General features: G+C 46.2%; 2 protein-coding genes across 2 annotated transcripts; one reads left to right on the forward strand and one right to left on the reverse strand.

The window, feature by feature from the left end:
- Positions 1–109: 109 nt before the first annotated feature.
- On the forward strand, positions 110–2,590 carry LOC117136007 (RING1 and YY1-binding protein A). The gene is made up of 2 exons (XM_033296623.1): positions 110–609; positions 1,006–2,590. The coding sequence occupies exons 1-2, from the start codon at positions 471–473 to the stop codon at positions 1,317–1,319; spliced, it is 453 nt and encodes a 150-aa protein (XP_033152514.1). The 5' UTR covers positions 110–470; the 3' UTR covers positions 1,320–2,590.
- An 11,769-nt stretch (positions 2,591–14,359) lies between these two features.
- Positions 14,360–18,343, reverse strand: LOC117138198 (F-box/LRR-repeat protein 14). Its single transcript, XM_033300126.1, has one exon. It carries the CDS (start codon positions 18,083–18,085, stop codon positions 16,469–16,471), a length of 1,617 nt encoding a protein of 538 aa, XP_033156017.1. The 5' UTR covers positions 18,086–18,343; the 3' UTR covers positions 14,360–16,468.
- Positions 18,344–21,454: the final 3,111 nt, after the last annotated feature.

Genomic DNA, 21,454 nt, shown 5'->3' on the forward strand with positions numbered 1-21,454 from the left:
TTTCAAAATAAAGGTAGTTTGGCGCTCAATCGGAAAGCGAGCTGCCAGATCAGCACCAAACGCTTGCCAACACTGGCTGCGCGCTACTATCGAGCTATCGATAGCCTGGCATTCAGCATATTTACGATATGGCAATGTTGCCGCAGCCAAAAAGACAATTGCAGAAAGTTTTTTTCACAACAAAAAGCCACCGAAAACGCTCGAATTAAGCAACAAATGCGTTCCAAAAGCGCAGCGAATCTCCACTGAGGCCACCGTGTGTGCGTGTGCGTGGCAAAGGTGCGGGCAGAGCAACCAAACATCACAGGAACACGGCCAGCAGCAGCAGCGGTGCAGCAGAGGGGCGGGCAGAGGCAGAGGCGGCGGCAGAGGGAAAAGTCGGGCATTTTCATTGGATTCGTTTTGGTCCGATTCGATTGGATTGCGGTTACTCCAGCGGCGCCCAGGCGTTCCTCCTCTCCTCCTGTATTATGGACAAGAAATCCTCGCCGGTGCGACGACAAAAGCGGCAGGCGAAGGTGATCGAGGAGAACTTCTGGGACTGCAGCGTCTGCACATATAGAAACTCGGCGGAGGCCTTCAAGTGTCGCATGTGCGACGTGCGGAAAGGTGAGTGACCCCGATTTTGCTTCGTTTTTGCTTCCGAGTCCCAAGATTGCCCAGATTGCCAGCCGTGTTCCGGTTTTCGCATTCTCGATCATGTGTCATGGAGCGATTTGTTTATCCTTCTACAAGGATGCACATAAATCAGTATCAACAATATTGGAATATATCTGGCTGAACTGTAGTCAATAGATATTAATAGTCAAACAAAGACTGTTGACCACATTAGATGGCCAACGATGGTATCGATTTGCTTACGTAGAATAAATGAATTCGCATTGCGCAGAAACAGTGAATACTTCTTAAAACGATTTTAAGCATGCTAGTATAATTGAAACAATTTCAAAATATTTATATACTATTTTTGGTGCACTCAATAACACTATAACCCTTGTTTTTTAGGAACCTCCACGCGAAAGCCACGCCTGAACTCAGCGCTAGTCGCCCAGCAGGCCGCCACTTTGCCGGGAGCCAGTGCCAACATGCCCAACGGGAAGTCCGCCTCCGGATCACGGCATGGCAGTGGGCACGACCGGCAGAGGCACAAGCGGTACCCGGCACGGTTGAAAAACGTGGACCGATCGACGGCACAGACGAGAGAGGTGACGGTCAACTCGGTGACCGTGTTCATCACAGAGTACAAGGCCAAGCCGGTGAGCAGCCGACGGGAGTCCAGTGAGCAGAGCTTCAGCGAGAGCAACGACAGCCGGAGTTAGAGGAGGGATACCAGGCCTCCTCGCCCCCAGCTCCCCAATATTCTACGCCACGGTTCCCGCTCCCCTGTTACAAGTTGTAAATTCTAAGTGTTAGGCCCCTGGCGATAACAATTGTAAATCGAAATCCATTTAAGTTACCAAGTATTAGGCCACGTTTAAAGCCCCGAAAGCCAAGCCCCCACTAGTTCATGACTTCCAGCCCAGGCCAAGATGGCAAAGCAAAGCGAAGCGACGGCGAGTCGATTGCATTTACACGACGCTCTCCAATCCCCATTTTAAAATGCGCTAGACCCTGTAAATAGCGATGCATGAGTTCCCTGAATATCTCTGTCTCGTATCGTAATTTTAGTTGTAATTTAATTCTGCTACTCTAATTCCTAATTTATTGATGCAAAGGTAACTATGTATAACCGCCGTGTACATGTTCAACAAAGATATCATTTGTTTTGTAAGTGTCGAATTAAAATATGGTTTAACTAAGTACAAGTTAATCTCAATGTTCCACTAGCAGCGCCCATCCCCCATGGTTTGTGTAACTATTATAAACTGTCCTTTTTTTTGACTAGAAAATGCTGCTTGACAACGAAGTGTAGCGAGGAGAGAGCCACGTAGCTTGGTTGTAGACAATTTGCTAATTTTAATTTGTTTGTATACAAGACTGATTAAGCGTTACCAACCAGATATAGAGAGGTCCGCACACGCACCCAGCCCGAATCCGATTTTCCTTTTGGTTCACACCCGAGATAGCCTCCCAGCAAACAATAGACGAATACTCGAACTCGCAAAAAGAGAATTTTGTACTTAGCAGAGCTTAAACGCTCTTCCACCATAGCAATAATTACTTAGCAAACAATGAAAACCATGAATTTTGATATGAACGATTGTATTTAATATTGGATAACGGATTTAATGGTTTATAAAGTGCTTGATATTTGTATTTTGAGATAGATTATTTAGCCACACATGAACACTAACACACACACACACACTCCTCGAAACTGCCGACTGTAGTCAAGAAACAACTTCCAATAGACAAACTTAAATTTGGATTATCGTAACCATTTACAATTAATATGAACAGTTTGTATTCCAAATGCTTGGCCAGTTGAGCATTAATCAACAGCAACGACAAAGACAAAGACAAAACTTAAGCAAACGCAATTAAAGCCGCACTCACACGACCACACGGATAGTTAAAACTTGAATTCCAATTGTAAAGCGTCAACTTTTAAAGCATTATAAAATACATTAAATAAATTTCGAAAATGCTATTCCAAAGAGTCGTTGTCTTCTCTCCCGCCCCAAGAGTTCAGTTTAATATTTTTTATTTGGGCTTATCCAACTTGCTAAACTTTTGTTGCCAAGTTTTATTTTTGATTCTTTTTATGGCTGACATTCGGCTTAAACTTTAAAGGTCTTTAAAGAGCAAGGCAGCAGCGAGAACCACCCCGGCTGGATGCCAGTACATCCACCGTTTCCCCAGGACCCAGGACCACCCACGCGTCGCCTTTCCCCCATCCTCCCTTCTCCCACCCCATGCCACTGTGTGTGAGTGCGCCGAGCTCTGTGTTCCGGAGGGGGGCAGCCCGAGCACCATCTGTATCTGTATCTGAGTATCTGCTTACGCGTGCTCCCGGCCTCCAGTTTTCGGGCCTCAGATCAGAGCAGCGCTCCTGCCAGAGTTTCGGTTTCAGATGCACGGAAAACGGGTACAGGAGATGGTGCTCGAGCTCGGGCTGGAGCCGGAGCCGGAGCTGGAGCCACTGTCTCTGGTCGATGGCTACGCCTTTGGCAGCTGCCTCAACTTTTCGCACAGAGCCGGAGCACATCGCACGCTTCGCAAATAAATTACAAATTGTTTCGTTCCAGCTATGCTGGCACAGTCAAACTATCCTAACATTAAACAGCTTTGGATACCAATTAAACATCCGCTGTTCTCTAATTGTAAAACTTGTTATAAATGGCAAAACAATTTTATTTCTTTAAATTATGTTTTGGTTTCTTCTTAGTTCTTTTCCGCTTACCTGCAAAATAAAATGGCAATATTAATTTATTTCTTGGCAAAAGAGCAAAAGTTTATACGTCTTTTTTCCTTGAATTATCTCACAAGGATGCACTGAACGAGGCTTGACTGTACTTACATACATACACACCCGATTTCATCCACATCCCACACCCGTAGTTCGCGCAATTCGCTTCAGACTTCTAGCTCGGCGCTCGAAGCTCTCGTCGTTCGTATTTTCTCTAAAATGTTAAAATTCACAGGACCTCCCGGCATGTCACCCCCCGATTTCCATCCCTCTAGTTGCGGCCCACAGGCGGCAGCAGGACCTGCGTTATCAGCGCCACACTCTGTGCGCTTATCTTCCATGTGCGCTTCGTTCTTGGGCTCCAGCTACAGCTCCTCGTCCTTCGTCCTTCGTGGCCCTCCGCCTTCTTATCCGTTTGTTTGTCCGTGCTTCCGCCTCATCTGTGCGACCGTCCGCACATCCTGTGCCACCCAACCGGTCCTGGGTCCTTCGTCCTGGATCCCTCCGCCCTCGTCCTGCGTCCTTGTGTGTAGTGGGAAATTCTCGTTTTGCTCGAAGGAGCGAAAAAAAGGCAAAATAAACGTTGCAGCATTTGGAAAATGTAAAAACTCCTTGCTGCTGCCGGGCATTGCTTTCGCATGACGCATACGCCGCGTTGTCCAGCTTGAGGATCGCCTGGCAAGTTGGATGGGCGGCGCCTTCTGGGGTGCGACTGGTAATCCTCGCAAGTAACTTGAGCACTTTATGGCACAGCGCGCACGTGTGTGTCTAAATCTGTACGTGTGTGTGCTAGATAACCAATGCCGCGTGGGGGAATCCCCTTAAAGCTGCGATATCTGATAGATAAGTTAAAAAAAAAAAAAGTTAAAAACTTTTGCAGGCATTAGATAAATTGGAGCCGAAGATGAATCCAAAGCCAAAGCCAAATATGTAGCCGAAGTCGGCAGCGAACGGCAAACTTATGTCACTTTGATCCTTGCGAGCAACTTTGGGCCAACTCATGCGAGAGACAATGGGGAACTACCCTCCTCCTTGCGCCGCCCCACCCCTCCCCTGGTAATCAAGTTAGTCTTTAAAATTGAAATTCCAGCATTAGGCTAGGAATGCGAGCAACGTAAAACACAATCTATCCGAAAGGGGTGGCTGCCAAAGGGATTTCCAAACGGGGTGGGGGCGGAGCTCGAAAGACGGAGGACAACTGGGCTGGGATACGAAAATTTGCTGTCGCTTATCTGTTTCTAATGTGCCACAGCACGTCGAATTTCATGCACCAAGAAATTATTGCTCGTCACCCATTGAAGTCTGTCAAATATATCAGATGCTCCGAATAATTAAAACTATATCCTAAATACGAGAGACAGCTGGTCACAAGTATATATAGTTTTTGCAGAATATATCGACTATAGATTTAAATTTTAAATGATATATGACAGCTTTGGCTGAAATCCTTAAAAACCCCTCAGAAACAATACTTAAATTCAAAAGTGTTACATATGAGTTAAGGAATTATCCTTACCTCTTTGTCAATTGGCCAATATGAACTGGCTTAGAAACTTGTACTAGTTTTTTGTACCATCAATAACCTGACCCATAAATGGAGAAGCAATGGGCATACGCTGCTGGATTTAATTAAAGTTGGAAATTAAAGTTTCTCGTGGAGCGAAGACCGTACGACAATCGCAGTGTCACCATCACCCCCTCGGGTCCTTTGAGAGCCCCTCGGACCCCAACGCCCAAGCCCTCCTCAACGCCCCTGGCCCTGCCCGCTTGGGCCGTCAGCTTCATTGTGTTTATTTCTCATGTTAAAATCAAATTCCCGCGTGTGCAATTTTTCATTTGGCCCCAGAGCCGGAGCAGCGAAGGAGTCCCGGACTCGCCGGAGGAATGAAAGGGAAGTGGAAAAATGTGTAAAGGTGCGTGTGCCGGGAAAATCGCAGGGGATGGGGATGGGGATGGGAATGGTGATGGTGTCGGCCTTAGGGGGGTGTACTCTGCTGGGCTGCCACCGAGGGCGTTTTTGGGGTGGTGTGATTGCTCGGCGGGCTCTTCCGGCGTGCTGTCTGACGTCAGGTGAAGTCAGCTTAAAGAACAACTTTGCCTACGAACTTTTGCCGCCAGCTTCAATTCTGCCGTAGCTCGGGTGTTTCCCTCACTTTTTGTCCCCGGCAAACGCGCTGAGCTGCATTTTGGGCAACATTTTCGATACCTGTCGGCATGTGTCGAGTACCAAGAGGTATTCCCCATCTGCACACCCAGCCCATCTGCATCTTGTTCCGTCTCCCGGCTCTCGGCTCTCGATTTCTCCTCCTTGGCGCCCGCATAACTTGCGCTCTAAACAAAACAAAAATGCGTTGGCAAAAGCGTAGGACCGACCAGGGACAGAAGAACCAGAGACACCAAATGGAATTTGGGAGCGGGTGCGGGGGGAGCTGAAGCTGGAGCTGTGCAGGGGGCGTGGCAGGGCCGAGGCAGCTGGCTGCGATGACTGCGATGGTGATGGCGACACTGGCAACAGCAAAGGCAACGTTAGTGGAACACCCTAGTCCAAGTGGGTAACACAACTTTGCTGATTGGAATGAACCGAATATGCATATAACTAAATATCCAAAGTATACTATTTAAATTCAATAAATAATAATATGTCGGTTAAATAAAGATTCCTTATATAGCATATACTCTTAGGGAAAGAGTATCCCTTCGTTGGTCATCCCAATGGCCAGTAAGCAGCTCCATCCTGCCTGGCTGCTCGCTGGCTCTGGCTGAAAGGACAGCGACAGGCCGCCGAGGACGAGGACGAAGGAGAGGCCGAAGAAGAAGAGCTGGGGCGGTTGAGAAGGCGTAGGTGAGGGGAGCGAAGCAGGGGGAGGAGGCAGACACGACACACCAAGTGTACAATAGCTTTAAGCTTAAACTCTCGCACACTTGCACGCACACACGCTCAGCTGCCCCACACACACACTCACACGTACATACATATATTGGGGGATACAGGGCCACGAGCAACTCGAGAGAAAAAACAATATTTTTGTTGCCTTTTCCCGCTGCGTGACGAGAAACCAGAGACGTGGAGCAACGGAGGCCCAGCCTTGGGGCGAAGTTCGTCTGCTTGTTTCCGTCGGGGAGGGGGTTGTGGGGGGCAAGGGTGGCGGTACGCGATCGGTGGGGCACCCTGTATTTGCAGCTGCTGACGGGGAAGAAAATTCACGGACGAACGCTATGTGTCCAAGTCCAAGAAAGAAAAATACTTGCCAGGCGACAGCGCAGCACAAACGGCCAAAGGTTCCAGGGCTGCAGCACTTCCGAAATATCCGAACAGATATTGGAGCCACACTCTATAGCATTGACAACAGCAAATGCTGAACATACTCAGTCGGGGGGCTTTGTTTTTTTAAACATCGTGGGGAATCCCCCTGGTCAAGCTAACCAGTTGAATTTCCCGGAAACGCATGAATATTGTAAGCTTACATACCCTGTTTATAAACCAGATATTTAATTTAGTGTATTGAAAATGAAAATATATGTAACATTTTTTAGATTACCCATCAGTATATCCATCCCCATCACACCCCATTTACAAACTTCACTATTTCGGGACCATCTTTCTTTCGAAATGGGTCATTCGGAAAACGCTATCTGCGATCGAAGCCCAAGTTTGCTTCCTTATCGGGGAACACCGAAAATTAAATGATATTTTCGGTTTGTACAGCTGACGGAGGCCTGATAAGAATGTGTGCCCTCCCTCCCTAGAAAAGCGTATGTAACTCCCGGGGGAGAACAAAGTACAAAGGTAGATAGGACTATATTTAAGAGAACTACAGATTATAGCGTATGGCTTGGAGTTTTCGGGTTCGGCAGTGAGTAATAAATAATACATTTTAATTTAGGTCTAATTAAAAATCTAATTGATTTGATAATCAAACAGCTAAGTTATTTTTTAGGATAAAAAGATTTATTTCTTAGCTAAAAGATCTTGTAATTTGCTTTAAGTTCTAGCTTGCAAGTTGTGCTTACTATACACTTGGAGTTCCAATAGTTACTATCCAGCTTAAAGTTTATTTAATATATTTAAAAAACTAATATATAGAATATGGCAACTGCAGCCCTGGCAGAGTGGAGCAAAATGGAGGCGAAAGGCAAGGCGGCCAGGCAAGACGGCAAGCTCCAGCAATAGCTGTATGGCTATAGCTACGGATACATCTACAGCTACAGCTACAACATCTACGGCTGCGAGGGAGCGGTGCGGGGGGCGCAGCGCCCATTTGAGGCAGCCATCAAGTAGCGAATTCGCCGCCACGCCGTCGAGCGTTTGACATTTCCCCATACTTGCTGGCGCGCCGCCCCGAAAAGTATCTGAAAATCGATGAAATTCAACGCAGGCAGGCGGCAGATAAAAGTATCCGCTACTTTATGGTGCGTCCGCCACCAAAATGTTCCGTATAAATGTGGCTGAATGCGGCATTGGCAACGAATTCCCAACTTGCTGGCGCCGATCGTCCCGGCAAGAATCGAGAAAATCGAGTGGATGCAGGCGGGCCGAACGATTGAGATACTTTCTGGGGCGGATTTGTCCCCCCCTATTTTGTGCACCCCCCTCCATTCTGTGAGAGAGAGAGAACGACAGAGCGACTTTTCTCTTTCCAGTAAGGGTATTGGTGAGCAGTATCTGTGTTTGGACTGCTGAATGTATCTCTCAGTTGCTGAATGAGCTTGAAATACGTTTTGAAAACGCAACGGTCGTGCTTAAGTTAAGCAGCTCAAAGGGCTTGTGGACCGATGTAAAAGTTTAATAAAACAAGAAAAAAATGCATTGCTGAAAAATTCAAATAATTTTGGAACTTTAGAGGCGGTCAAAAAAACACTTAAAATACTGCATTCATTATTTATTGCCTACATTCCGGGGCAGGCATGAGATAATCAAACATTGCAATTATCTGCACAGCCACACACGCACACACAGTAACCACAGACACGATGCATTCCATGCACATTTCATGCATTTCCTTTGTACTGGGCAACTTATCAAGTTTCCTGTCCACCAAATGCAACCCCAAAGCAGCGCCACCCCCAAAGGCAGACACGCACACGCCCCACCGCCCACCATTAAGCATATACAATATATTCCGACCATGTACTGAACAAACTGCAGCAGCAATAGCTGCAACTCCATCAACAGCACACTGCAGCGACATTGAGGCGCAACAGCAGCGGCGGCAGCAGCAGCAGCAACAACACAATCGCCACAGTGCATCAGCAATTCCGATTCGGATTGCATTTTTGTTGCACGCACGTCATTTTTGTGTGGCTGCGGATAATGATTTGGTTACATTTGATTTGGGTGCCCATTTTTATGCAAAAGCCATACCCTAATCTAACCTGCGACAGGATGACGACTAATTTATCACGTCACTTTGTTCAAAAGCTTTTATTGAAAACGAAATGGGTTTCCAAAAACGAAGCACAAATATTTTTAAATCACCTCAAATTCAATTGCTTTATTGTATTTGTATATTTATTTAAACGGTCACAGTTTGTTATGCCTACAGAGCATCTAAAATTTCACTTAGACTCTGTAGCTCCAGTTGCTCCCTCTTCGATGATAATGCTGTGGTCAGAAGGAAGTGCTATCCTGGCTCCCGGCTGCAGTGGTCAACGGTTTTTACTTATTCATGTGCTCTTCGTATTTGTTGCAACACATTTTAATATTCATTTCGGGGCGTGGCATCGGTCAGCCTTAGCAATTAACAGGAGCGGGTTGGGGAGCACAAGGGGGGCGGGCAGGGTGCTGAAACGAGTCGCAAAGATCCTAAGGCGGATCAGGCTGGCAGGCTGGCAGGCAGGCAGGTGGCTGACACAGAAACCCGGCTTCCAGGCGAAGCCAAGCAACAGGCTGAGCAGCAATATTGGCAACAGCAGCAACATGCGACCACAACAACAACAGCACCAGCTTGCAACAACAATGGAGCACTGAGCACCGAGCACCGAGCACCGAACACCGGACAACTCTTGACATGCATATGCAAAGGTCTTTCCCAGGTTTTGCGGCTCACAATCAATTTGAGAGACCTTCGCTCGCTTCTCAATGGGAACCCGCCAAAATGCAAATGACGACAGCAACAACGCCAGAATGAGAACTTTGACGAAGCCTTTGATGTGCGCCGTTGTCGGTGACTTAGCCACCCTCTCACAACGCTGCTTCGCCGCCGCCCCCGCTCCACTCCTCACCTTGCCGTAGCCCATATGGCACGCAATCTCGAATAATCAATATTTGCGAGCAGTCCAGGCCGACGAAAGAGCCGGACTGCCCAGGTCAGGCTGAGACAGCGGAAGTCGTTGTCACATCAATGGCGACAAAGCACTTCCGCCGCTGCTCTATTCTCCTGCGCACAAAAGGATGCTGACAGGCCGCCTGCGACGTTCCTCAAAGGCGGGCACTCGAAAAAATAATAGGTTCTATTTGTATCTGTATGGAGTTGAAAGAACTTCGATCTGTATGGATTGTGGCGTAGGTAGTAGCTTTGTATCTTTGAATTTGCAAGATTCAGCTGTATTGTTAATTATTCTCGCAGTGTACGGACATTTTAAAGCTGCGTACCTAAAAATTAAGGAATGAATTTCAGTACAATTGAATGTAGCTTTTATATAGATTTAAATATTTTAGGTAGCTTGAATCTTTTGAGTACCAAGCTTACCACATTACTTCCTTTGCCAATCCGTAGAATACGAAGCAATCGGTAGATAAGTTTTTGGGGAACAACAGGAACGCAAAACCTACCTCCAAGTAAACTTTGAGGGCTACGATAACCCCTTATCTCTGTCAACTGCCGTAGGGTCTGTGGAATGTCGGAGGGGTTGGGGCCCTCGACTGGAGATACATTCGTGCCTGTGTGTGTATTATTCCCCCAGAACTTTTTTTGTAACGTTTTTCCTTACGTTTTGGCTTTGATCGTCGTCTGCTCTTTGTGCATTCTTTCAGTTTGTTTTGCGTCGTCTCTGTTCTCGGCTTTCCGTTCTCCGTTCTCCGCTCCCCGAATTCTCCGTTCTCCCGTCTTCTGTCTTCAGTCTTCAGTGCGAGGCATGCAGTCATCGACGACGTCGCTGAATTTCGTTTCAGCCAAACTGAACCAAACCAAAACACCAAAGCCAAAACCAAAACCGAACTGAACCCAAAGCGAACTGAACCAAACCGATGGTGATTCATCGAAATTAAAAATAAGTGTTTTGTATCTGTATCTCAGCGCTTGTTTCACATTCGCTGCTGATTTTGATATTGCCGTTTTGCTCACATTCCACTGTCTGCGATATTTTTACAATTTTCCCTTTTGTTCTAAGGAAGAAGTGGGATTGAAGTCGAAACTCTTTAATACCAAAGGAAACTGGAGTTTCTAGCTATATTTCACAAAAGTCTATTAGTCATAACTTTCACTTTCCTGCGATTTATAGAAGTTCGAAGTATCTATTTGTAATTAAATGGCTTGACAACCAATGTATAGCTATTCTAGTTTACAACAAAACATTCCATTTTATAATATAATGGACTTATCCAGAGTCCTTGAACATATCGCTTAAAAACTCAATACTTAGCTTCTAGATAACTGTACAAGATAAATTTAGGTTTTTATTATGCACTTTGGATCAGGATACATCTAGAATAAATACTTTTATCTGAAATACTGCCACATAACTCCAAGAGCATACCACTTGACTGAGATTCCCAGGGAGACTCCCCCTCTCAGCGTCGCGATTAGTCATCGAATGCTTCCTGCTCTCGGTCGAGGGATTCAAGGACACCTGTTTCCACATTCCACGCCCAACGATCCCTGGCATGCAACATCCGCATCCATTCGAAGGAAGGCAGGTAGATTCGGGTGTGTGTGTGGCTGCTGTGATAACCTTGCTGCGATTGCAGATGGTGGTGCTGCGTTGTGTTTCGGTGGTGCTACAGCTACAGCTACAGCTCTAGCTGTGGCTAATGGTGGTGCCTCGCATATCCTTCCTTGGTCACCTTGGGCGGCATTCACGAAATGTGTATCCATGACACGCACACTCACACACACGCGACCGGGTATCCAGGGGACACACATACGGGTCCGTTGTGGATTAAAATTTCTTCGTTCCTTCTACTTTTTTACGTACGTAGAATGCATTTCCCTTGGCGAAGAGGGAGCATGGACAGAGGGGGAGGGCGGGGGGAGTTGGGCATTTATTTTCGGCATTTGAAGTTAGTCCTTTGAAAAAACGGGGGTTTGAATTCAAAGCGCTAGACCGAACGAATCGCAGCGAAAGGGAATGGAATGGAAATGTGCGAAGGGTTGCTCGACGTCCTCGTCCTCGTCCTCGTACCCTCCCCTCAACACAGTGTGTGTGCGTGTGTATCTGTGTGGAAGGAACACATTTGGATGCCAGACTGCCGTCGAGTCACCAGCCCAAACTCAAACTCAAACTCAAACTCCCTGTGCGACATTACGGCCAAGTGTAAGCAGCAGCAGCAGCAACATGGAATCGATTTTGGAATTCGTCTCATGGCGAGTGTGTGGAAAATGCTGATAAATGGGAGTTAGACCCGGATACGACACACAGGATCCCCCTCGATGGCTTTCACTGCCACGGCCATGCTAATGAGACACCCCCCAAGAAGGCCCCACGCACAGGGAGAATGCACCACACAGATCTGAACTCTATAAAAATATATCACAAATTGTTCATCTACTTTGTTTGTATTATTTTTTACTTAGTCTATGTTTGATACTTTTGAATCTTTGACTGTTTTCTAATGCCAGTTTTGAGTCATGACCTCTTAACCATTGGGTTAATTGGAATGTCATTTGACAAAACTAGTTGGGTATCATCTTTCATGTACATAGTTTTTCTTGTTCTAAGCAAAACTCATATAAAGGTTAGCAGCGTTGAGAGTTAACCTCTGGCATAACCTCTATATCAAAGTTTAAGTCTAAAACTGACGAAAAATGTTGGTAAACTTTATTAAAAAAGCCTAACGAGTTAAGTTAAAACAACATTTCCAACTGATACGGCATTGTTTTGCTTTTCTACGTGTAACAATTGCAGCTGTCCCCTCTGCACGGCGCAAATGCAATTGCAGCTCCCCTGAAAATCGTAACCAACACCCCCCACCGCCCACCATCTCACACCCATCGTGACCGATAAGTGACGAGGCCCGTTCGGTGGGTGGTTGCCCGTTGGGGGGTGACTCCGTTTGCCTGCCCATGTCGACGCATTGATAAGATAAGCGATAGCCCTAGGGCGGAGAGTCGGGCTGTCTGACATCAGGCAAATGGACCCCAGAAGCGTGGAAAAAGGGGGGCTATAGCCGATAGCCGGTAGCCAATAGCCCCATAGCCCAGAGCCTGTAGTCGTGTTGCTGTCGTGACTCGACGCTTTCTTACGGCTGCGTTTCAGAAAATTCAAAATTCATAGAATGCAAATGTTGGTTAAACAATATTTTGCCCGGCACACGACCGCTCTCCCAGCTCCAGTCGCATTTTCCACTCGCAGCTGGGGCACAAACAGTACCAGACACAGAAATAGAAACAGAAACAGAAACAGAAACACAGACTGAGACTGCGACTGCGACTGAGACTGGAGACCACACCGATTCAGGTCTCGACTAGGAAGCACTGGAGGAATGGGGCGGTCGGCGAGAGCTTAAGTCAGGTTTTGTGAGTTGAATTTTAAGTAAAACTAACTTAAACGGGCCGCTCAGCTCCGTTCAGCTGGTAGCACTAGAAATACCCAACCTTATGCCGGGATTTACCTTACAACGTACTATAGAAGGGAGTCCAAACGCTGAAAGGAAATTTCCAAATTGGAATTTATTTAACGTATTAGAACAAGTCATTGTACTTGCAGGTTTGGAATTAACAATCTTGGAAGAGTTTGATGTAAAGCCCCCGAACGTGGAAACTTTTCAAAACTGAAATCTGATCCTAACCAAATCCGATCAAAACCTTATACAATTGAATAGAATTAAGATGATAACTTGCACTCTTACTTTTAAAAAGAAGTAAATATAATAAATAGATTTTTATAGAATATTCAAGTTCTTAATTTACTTAGAATATGAATAAATAGCACACCAGAAGTTTTAAAGCCTCGATCTGAATCTAAGCGCTTTATTATAGGTTACCAAGCTAAGCTGCCTGAATATCTGATCTTGTAAGAAGATAACCCTTATGCTGCGATGGATTTACATGAAATAAAAGTCCTTTGCAATTCTCGACCTCTGCTCTGCACTTCCCTGGACTGAGGGACCATCATCGGTTAAGCCTCTTGGCAAATCGGATCGTTGCGTCAAATGGCGAATCCGAGTTTTCAGCTCGGGACAAATATGCCTGGGGATATTTAAAGCTTTAATTTTGGGGTCCGGCGATTGAATAAAATTTCCGATTGGGTGGTTTCCCCACCAGTACATATGTACATATATACATGCTTATACCTTTGCGGCAGTGTGCGTTGTGTACATAATCACGCACACACAGCTCTTGTTGCATACGCACATTTAATGCAAATTTAAGCAGTTAGCAAGCAAGTAAAACCGTTATGTGTACACAGGGATATGAAGCTGCGCCTACGTGTGCCTGTGTGCGTGCGTGCGTGTGTGTGTGTTTGTATATAAATGCAAGTGTTTGTAAATGCATCGATGCCTATACATAATGCAGGCAATATAAATAATTGCAGTACATAGGCGGGCGAGTGTGCGTGTGTCCGTTGCACAACCGCATACGCTCCACACGCACATTTGTGTTGGTGTGCGTGTGTATATACACATATGTTTATATATCGGCATCTGCATCTCTGGCTGGCTGCACATTTCATTGCAATTGCATTAGTGCTGGGCCCTTTGTTCATTACAAAATGCAGAAACCCACACACGCACACATTTACGTAGTGCCGAATAAAATAAATTTCCCACAAAACATTTACGCATTTGCCGAGCGAGATAAACAGCAGCATCCCAGTGCAATCAATAAAATCACAGACAGGTTTTTTTTGTAATTTTTATACATATTTAATTTATTTTCTCTTCGTTCCTCCTTCCACATCGTATCGCTCAAATTTTTTGGGGGTTGCGCCTCCTAAAACAGAAATATCAATTGTCGAAATAACTTAGATCTAGGGAAAACTCGCAATCGAAACTCAAGGGTTTTTCAGAATCAACATAGTTAAGTATAATATATAGTTTGCAAATGGAATTAAGGCATTCAGTATATTGCAGTTCAACAAAAGGTCATCGAATTCGGGCTCATTTAACTAATCGAAAAACAGAGAATCGGAGGAATAATCCTGACTTAACATAACATTGTACATATTGATTTAATTTTAATTTATTTAATTTAATCCTCGCTGCTTAAATAATATTACGTAATTGTTTAGCAATATTTTGTTGCTGCTTGCTTATGTGTTCTTTTTTATACAATACATTTTATATCACAATAGAAAAAAGAATTAATTCGCGTATTCTTTTCAATCGTTACCTTCTCTTTTTTGCTTGCTTACTTATAAATTAAACAATAAAAAATGTACAGAATTTCTTTAACGTTTGTGTTTTCTTGTGTGTTTTGTGTAGTTTTTGCTATTAAACAAGGTTGTTTTTTCATGTTTTTATAACTTGTGTTAATGGTTATTCTCCCCTTTTCGTTATTTGACTAATTGTGGCTTGACAAATGTTAAGAACTAAGAATTAAGTTTACGCATTTTCATTAAGTGTCTACTATTAACATTGTTGTCGCTTAAGTTTTCGTTACATTTTACGTTTACGTTTTAATCAACTAAATTAAACGGCATTACTAACGACGCTGTACTAAACAAATTCGCAACGAAGTCGGGAAGAAAACGCCGAGGCACAAAAACAAAAAGATACTAAGATACAAAGATACAAAAAGGGAGCACACAGCACAAGGCAAGAAAAATGCGGTGGAGAGCGAGAAAAGAGCGGAGCGGAGCTACTCCCTCTCTTTTTTCTTTTCTCATTTTGTTGTTTTATCGCTGTTGCTTTTGTTGTTGCTGTGGCAATGGAGGACGCTGGCTTTTGTAGCCGAAGCGTGAATTAAAATAAACTATTTAAATTTATTTGCATCTGCTTAACTGCGGCCTGCATTGCACACACACACATGCGTGTTTGGGTGTGTTTATGCTGTCTGTGTGTGTGTGTGCTGCCCACTCTCCTCGCATTGCTCCCTGCGTTGTCCCCCGCCCCTCTCCTGCTGCTTATCGCGCGTCTCCATCGCCATGCACTTTGTTGCTGTCGGCCATAGCTGCAGTTGTTGTTGTTGCCTGCTTTTTTCTTTTTCTCTCTGTTTCGTTTTTTATCGCTGCGTGCGTGTAAGCCGACGCCAGCGGCATCTCCCCTCTCGCTCTGGCCCCCTAGGAACACAACACTACACAACAACGCAGCAGAGCGAGCTCCATGGGCAGCGCTGACCGGTCTCAGCGGGAAAAAAGCTAGTTCTGGCTATGAAGAGTTATGTTAAGTCAAAATTGTTTGTAAGTAATTCTATTGTGTGAGTATTACTAGTATACATTTGCAAAAGTCCCTTTTACAAAAGCTATGTTTTCTAAGCATAGAAACTGCAACGAAACTTCAGGTCGTGTAAAAGGGGCTTTACCTAACTTTGGAGGACCGAATGTTCTCAAATAAAAACTTGTACATGGAAGGTTACGGAAGTACGACTATAAAAAGAATATAGGTTTAGGATATTTTCTCATTTCAAAACCTATTCTCGAGAAAAAACATGTTTCTAACAACGAAAACATCACTAAACCCGCTGAGCTGGCAGCACTATCCCCCGACGTCGTCTGTCTCTGTCCCTTTTGCCCCAACTCCGCCCGCTCGACATGCTTGCCTGCTTGCCAGTGTGTGTGCGTGTTGTGTGTGTGCCTCATTGTTTGCTTTTTGTTGTTGCTGCGTTGTTTTGTGCCTCTCTGCTCGTTTCTCGATTCGTACGAAAAAAATGTAGTACAGCGTGTGGTATGGCAAACGAAAGCTATGAGTTTTCAGTGTATCTTGTCTGCCCTCTCTTTCCCGCCCGGAATCTATGGTTGGGAATTATAAGAGCCGCGAGCGGCCTCCTTCGCCGCACAGGCGTTGCAGTCGTGGTGGACGCATCACCTGACCAGCCAGAGGCCCAGGTTGAGCTTCTGCAGCTTGGGCAGCTTCATGATGATGTCGATGCCCTTGGAACTGAGTTGCGTGCAGCCGTAGAGATCGATGGTCTTGAGATTAGTCAGATCCTCCGCCAGCGTTTGGAGGCCCTTGTCCGTTATCCGGCTGCACTGTCCGATATTGAGGTTCTCCAACTCGTGCAATGCCTTGGCGATCTTTAGCATGCCGTGATCGGTGATCTGGCACTGATTGAGGGACAGCGATCTCAGTCTGTAGAGTCCCTGGGCTATGTGTGTCAGGGCCTGGTCGCTGATCTTGTCGCAGAAACTGACGTCCAGCGAGTTGATCCCGCTGCCGCCTTCCGTGAGGTAGGCCATTCCGATATCCGAGATGTTGTCGCAGGAGCGCAGGTTCAGCTGCTCGAGCTTGGGCATCCGGGCCAGGTGCTTTAGTCCGCTGTCCGTCACCGAGACGCAGAAGCTCAGGTTGATCGACTTCAGCGAGGTCAGGCCCTGGGCAATGTGGCCCAAAGCCTCGTCGCTCAGCCGCTGGCAATCCTGCAGACCCAAGTACTCCAGCTGCAGGTTGCCTTCGGCCGTTTCCCGCGAGAATCCCGCCAGGTGTCCGATTCCCTGGTCGCTGATGTGCCAGCAGGAGCGCAGATTGAGGTGCTTCAGCTTCTTCAGGCCCCACGCAATGAGCAGCAGTCCTGTGTTCGTGATGTTGCAACATCCGCCCAGTTCCAGGGTCTCCAGATTCCTCAGGTGCTGGGCGATCCGCCCCAGACTCGTGTCCGTGATTTGTTTGCAGAGGGAGAGGTCCAGTGTCTTGAGGTTTGGCAGATCCACGCTAAAGGCATGGCCCAGGTTCATGTCCGCCACGTTGAAGCAGCCGCTCAGGTTTAGAGAGGTCAGAGCCGGAACTCCAAGGACCAAATCCTTGAGCGAGCGTCGCAGCGATAGGATCTGCACCTTCTTGATGCCGCGCTTGACCAGGCAGTTGAACAGGCTCGGACTGGAGCGCTTAAGGTGCAGCTTGGCCTCGACTCCCTTCCAAACGCTCTTGGCATAGGCCGCATCCCGCCATGCAGTGCAAACCTGGGCTGCCCGACCCAAATCCCTCACTGGTAGGTGCTCGAATATCTGCTCGAGGAGTTCTGGGAACAGGTTGCTTATGTGGGTGCCCTCCACCGGCGGCGGGCTCTCCGGAGATGCTGGTCTGTGCGGGAGATGGTGGTGATGGTGATGATGATGCTGGGCGTGGGCCGCTGCTGCTGCCGCTGCCGCCGCAGCTGCTGCAGCATGCTGCAAGTAGAGGGCCGGCGGCAAGGTCTGCAGCTGGTGGTGCGGCGGTCGGTGGTGCAGGGCGTAGGGCGTGAAGCGCAGCAGGTGGTGGTGGGTGGTGGTGGCTCCGGTTCGCGTCAGACCGGGCAGCTCAGTCTGTTGATAGAGTTCGTCCATTGCCCAGCTGGGCGCTCCTCCGGCTCCTGCTCCGCCAATCACCGAGCCGCCACTGGTGGCCGCTCCGTTGCTCCCGGATCCGCCACAGTGGCTATTCAGATTGTTTAACACCGCGATTGTTTGATGATGGAAGGGCAGCAGCTCCGTGTTGGTGGCCATCTCCTACTCTTGCTTTTACACTTGGCTTGTCGCTTGACTGCTACTTTTGGAATTAACTGTTGGATTGGCTATCCTATATGAGCTGCATTTTACTGTTTTTATGCTTAGTTGAAGACTAGTAGGGTTCACTGTGGTTATTCACTGCACTTAACTCGAGCACTGTGTGTAGTTGGAAGTCCAAGTTCTATTTGTGTGTTCTTTGTTCTTGCGGCCGAGACGCGATGTGCACGAACCGGATGATAAAGAAAAACTGAACTCGCAGCGGCAAAGCGCCTTGCTTTTAGCCTGAAATACAGATGCAGATACAGATACGGAGGGTTTGTGTTGGTATTGGTCATATTTTTATCTGAGCGTATTCAGCGCTCTCACCGCTCTCTCGAGCGAGTAGAGAGTAGCGAGTAGGTATTCGTCCGTTCAGTGTGTTGTATTTCCCGTGTGTGCGGTTCGGTCGTTCTTTCATTGCGATTGCACTTGGAATTGACTTTTTGCGGCATTTTTATTAGAATCATTGCAACGCGTGGTTTTTTTGCGAATTTCGGCAAAAGTTCTTATTAAAAGGTATCCTTTATCAAAAGTTCTGCGGTGAAGTCTATTTTTAGCCAGCTTGGTTTGTTTAAGTCTAAATATTTGGCGCGGGTGGATCTATATACATAAATGATTTGGGTTCAGACATAAGCTCTACTGCTCGTAAGCAGCATTAAAAATTGCTGAAACTTAAAGCTTGAAGACCTTTTTCAACTCATCTGTGGCCCATTGCTTTTATTATTTATCATATATATTTTTTGAGTCTCGACATTAGTTGCGTTCTACTTAGGATCTCCTGCATCTTATGATAAGAGAGGCATCACCATATTTCCCTTCTCACCAGCTCTCTCATCACTAACACTGGTTATAAGACCAGGCTTGGATTTATCTTTCGGGTTTTTCGGTTTTGGACCCCAGCTCCATGTTTCAGGTTATTCTTTACCCGTCGAGCCAAACTCAATGCCAAACTCCGACGCATTTGTTGTTTCTGCTGCCGCTGCATTCCGAAGTCGAGCAGGTACCTGTCTTTCTCGCCTCCCTCGCCGTCCCTCTCTCTATCGCATCTGTGTGAGTGCGATCGCTGCTCGCTACCTGCGAACGCAAGAGCAGCAACAACACAATCCCGGTTTCCAGGAAAATATTAACGATAACTCCAAAAAAGCAGAAACTACGTTGCCGCACACACAGAAACTCAGAAAACAGATTGGGATGCACAAATCCAGCGGATGGAACAACAATAGCGAACTGGCATTGTTATTGATACTAGGAAAGCCATGCACTTTCCATCTATCCCTCTCTGTTGCATTTGCCCACTAAAAAAGGAAAACGCCGCCGTCTTCTTTGCCTTCTAAAAAAATAACAGAAAAGGGACGAGGATCGAAATCGAGAAAGGGACCTAGGACCTGGGAAAATCTGAGTCTCTACCTGACCCCAAAACGCTCACACCCGCACCATCAAACATGTACTGATATCAGCATCCTGTATTTGAAGAGGCATGCTACACTAAGAAAATAGCATACTACATAAAGAAAATGAGTCAAGTAGCAGCTATTAAAACTACAGTCAGGCTGTCGCCAGTTACTAAATTTATATTAATTTCTTCATACTTAGATTATTTAGAATTGCATTATATATAAATACTTTGTAACATCTAAAGATAATGTATCTGTATTCCAATCTACTTTGCAGGTACAAAGTATCTACACATGCTTAACCAGGTTAAGTACTTGGTATACGTTTAAAATAGTTTACATACATATACATATGTATAAACGATTTTTTACTAACTATTAAATTGTTTTACGTACTGCTAAAAGTTTGGCAAATGAACCAAAGATTTCTTTGAGTGCAGGGAAAAGAGCCTGCGAGGATTTCTCGGCCCTCCTGCCGAGGACCCTTGCAGTCGTACAGTCATTATCCTGCCGAGCAGAAGAGCAAGGCGTGCGTACCTCCGACCTTCCTGCCCCCCTCCACCGCATCTTGTCTCTTGCTCCTGCTACCTGTCAAACCGGTTTGGCCAAAAAGGGCCAATCTCTCCCTCTATCAGTCTTTTGGACGTGTCAAGGCGGCCATCGAAAACAGAAATAATCTCTTCGCTGGAACTCTGCATCGGCCACAGTCCTCCGTCGGCGACTCCGACTCTGAAATATAGTGCGGCACATATAATAATCGATTGGTTTTCGGCTGGCTCTTCCTCGTCATCTTGGCCCGTCCTTTCCTCCTTTTTGCGCGTTGCGTACTATGATCACGATCATTAAAGCTGCCGCTGGGGCATCACAGGTAGACGCAAAAGCCAGCGGAAAAGGTGCAACACGCAGTCGCTGTGCAACGGGCCAAATGCAATCTCCGTGGGCAGATGAGGCAGCTGAGGATGAGGGAAATGGCCCACGCAGATATACCGATGTATGGGCCAGCCCAGCGAATTCGAAGTGCATAGCTACTTGTCTTATCTGCGGCCAGCAGATACAAGATACGGATTAATCTGCATATGCAATACGCAGCCGCAAATGTGCACACCTGCCAATTGATGTCTCAACTCCACACTTACCCCAAATAATTGATTAAGTTTACTTCAGAACATTATCGAAGTCAGGTAAAGATCAAATGAAGTTTTACAGCTGCCACTCTATGCGTACATATATGTATTGAGAGTGTAGTTATTGAAATGCCTCTCCATTAAGTTGCCAGGATATCGAGCTGGTGATCTAAATTCACTTCATGTTAATCCTATTCTATATATCCTAGCTATTATGATCTGAAATGACCCAATCGATAAGGGCTGAAAAATCCCACAGCACTTCGCTGCACCACCCAAATGCAGATTCAGATGCATCCAGATTGAGCCGGTTGATCCAGTGTGCCAGCCCAGAGTGGGATAAACAACACAAAAGGCGCCGCCATGAAGTCCAATTGATGCTATCGCCAGCTCTGACCAATTTGTGGCCTGCCCGCATCTCTTCCAGCTCACATCGCTTCGTGGCTCTGACCTCTTGCCTGGCAAAAGGGTGTGATCCATTGGATGGGTGCTGGTAGCGGGATTTTGGACACCGGCATCAGAAACTACCGTCAAGCTGTGACATATTTGTTTCAGTACATCACATAATTTGCCTTTGATCGCACACAAACATGTGTTGAATGCTATCCGGAAATCACCCTTAAATCGATAACAGATTTGGAGTTCAATGTCAATAAAAGTTCTTCTTGGCTAATTTTTCCACATAAGTTTAAATATGAAACCCTCAGCTTGGTAACACACTTCAACATCCTTCACCCACAATCTAATCTCGGATCTTAAAACGATCTGCATAAGTCCCCCTCTTCGACGAAAGCAGCCAATTTCCGATC

The sequence above is a fragment of the Drosophila mauritiana genome, chromosome 2R (genome assembly GCF_004382145.1).
Source record: "Drosophila mauritiana strain mau12 chromosome 2R, ASM438214v1, whole genome shotgun sequence".
Taxonomy (NCBI): domain Eukaryota; kingdom Metazoa; phylum Arthropoda; class Insecta; order Diptera; family Drosophilidae; genus Drosophila; species Drosophila mauritiana.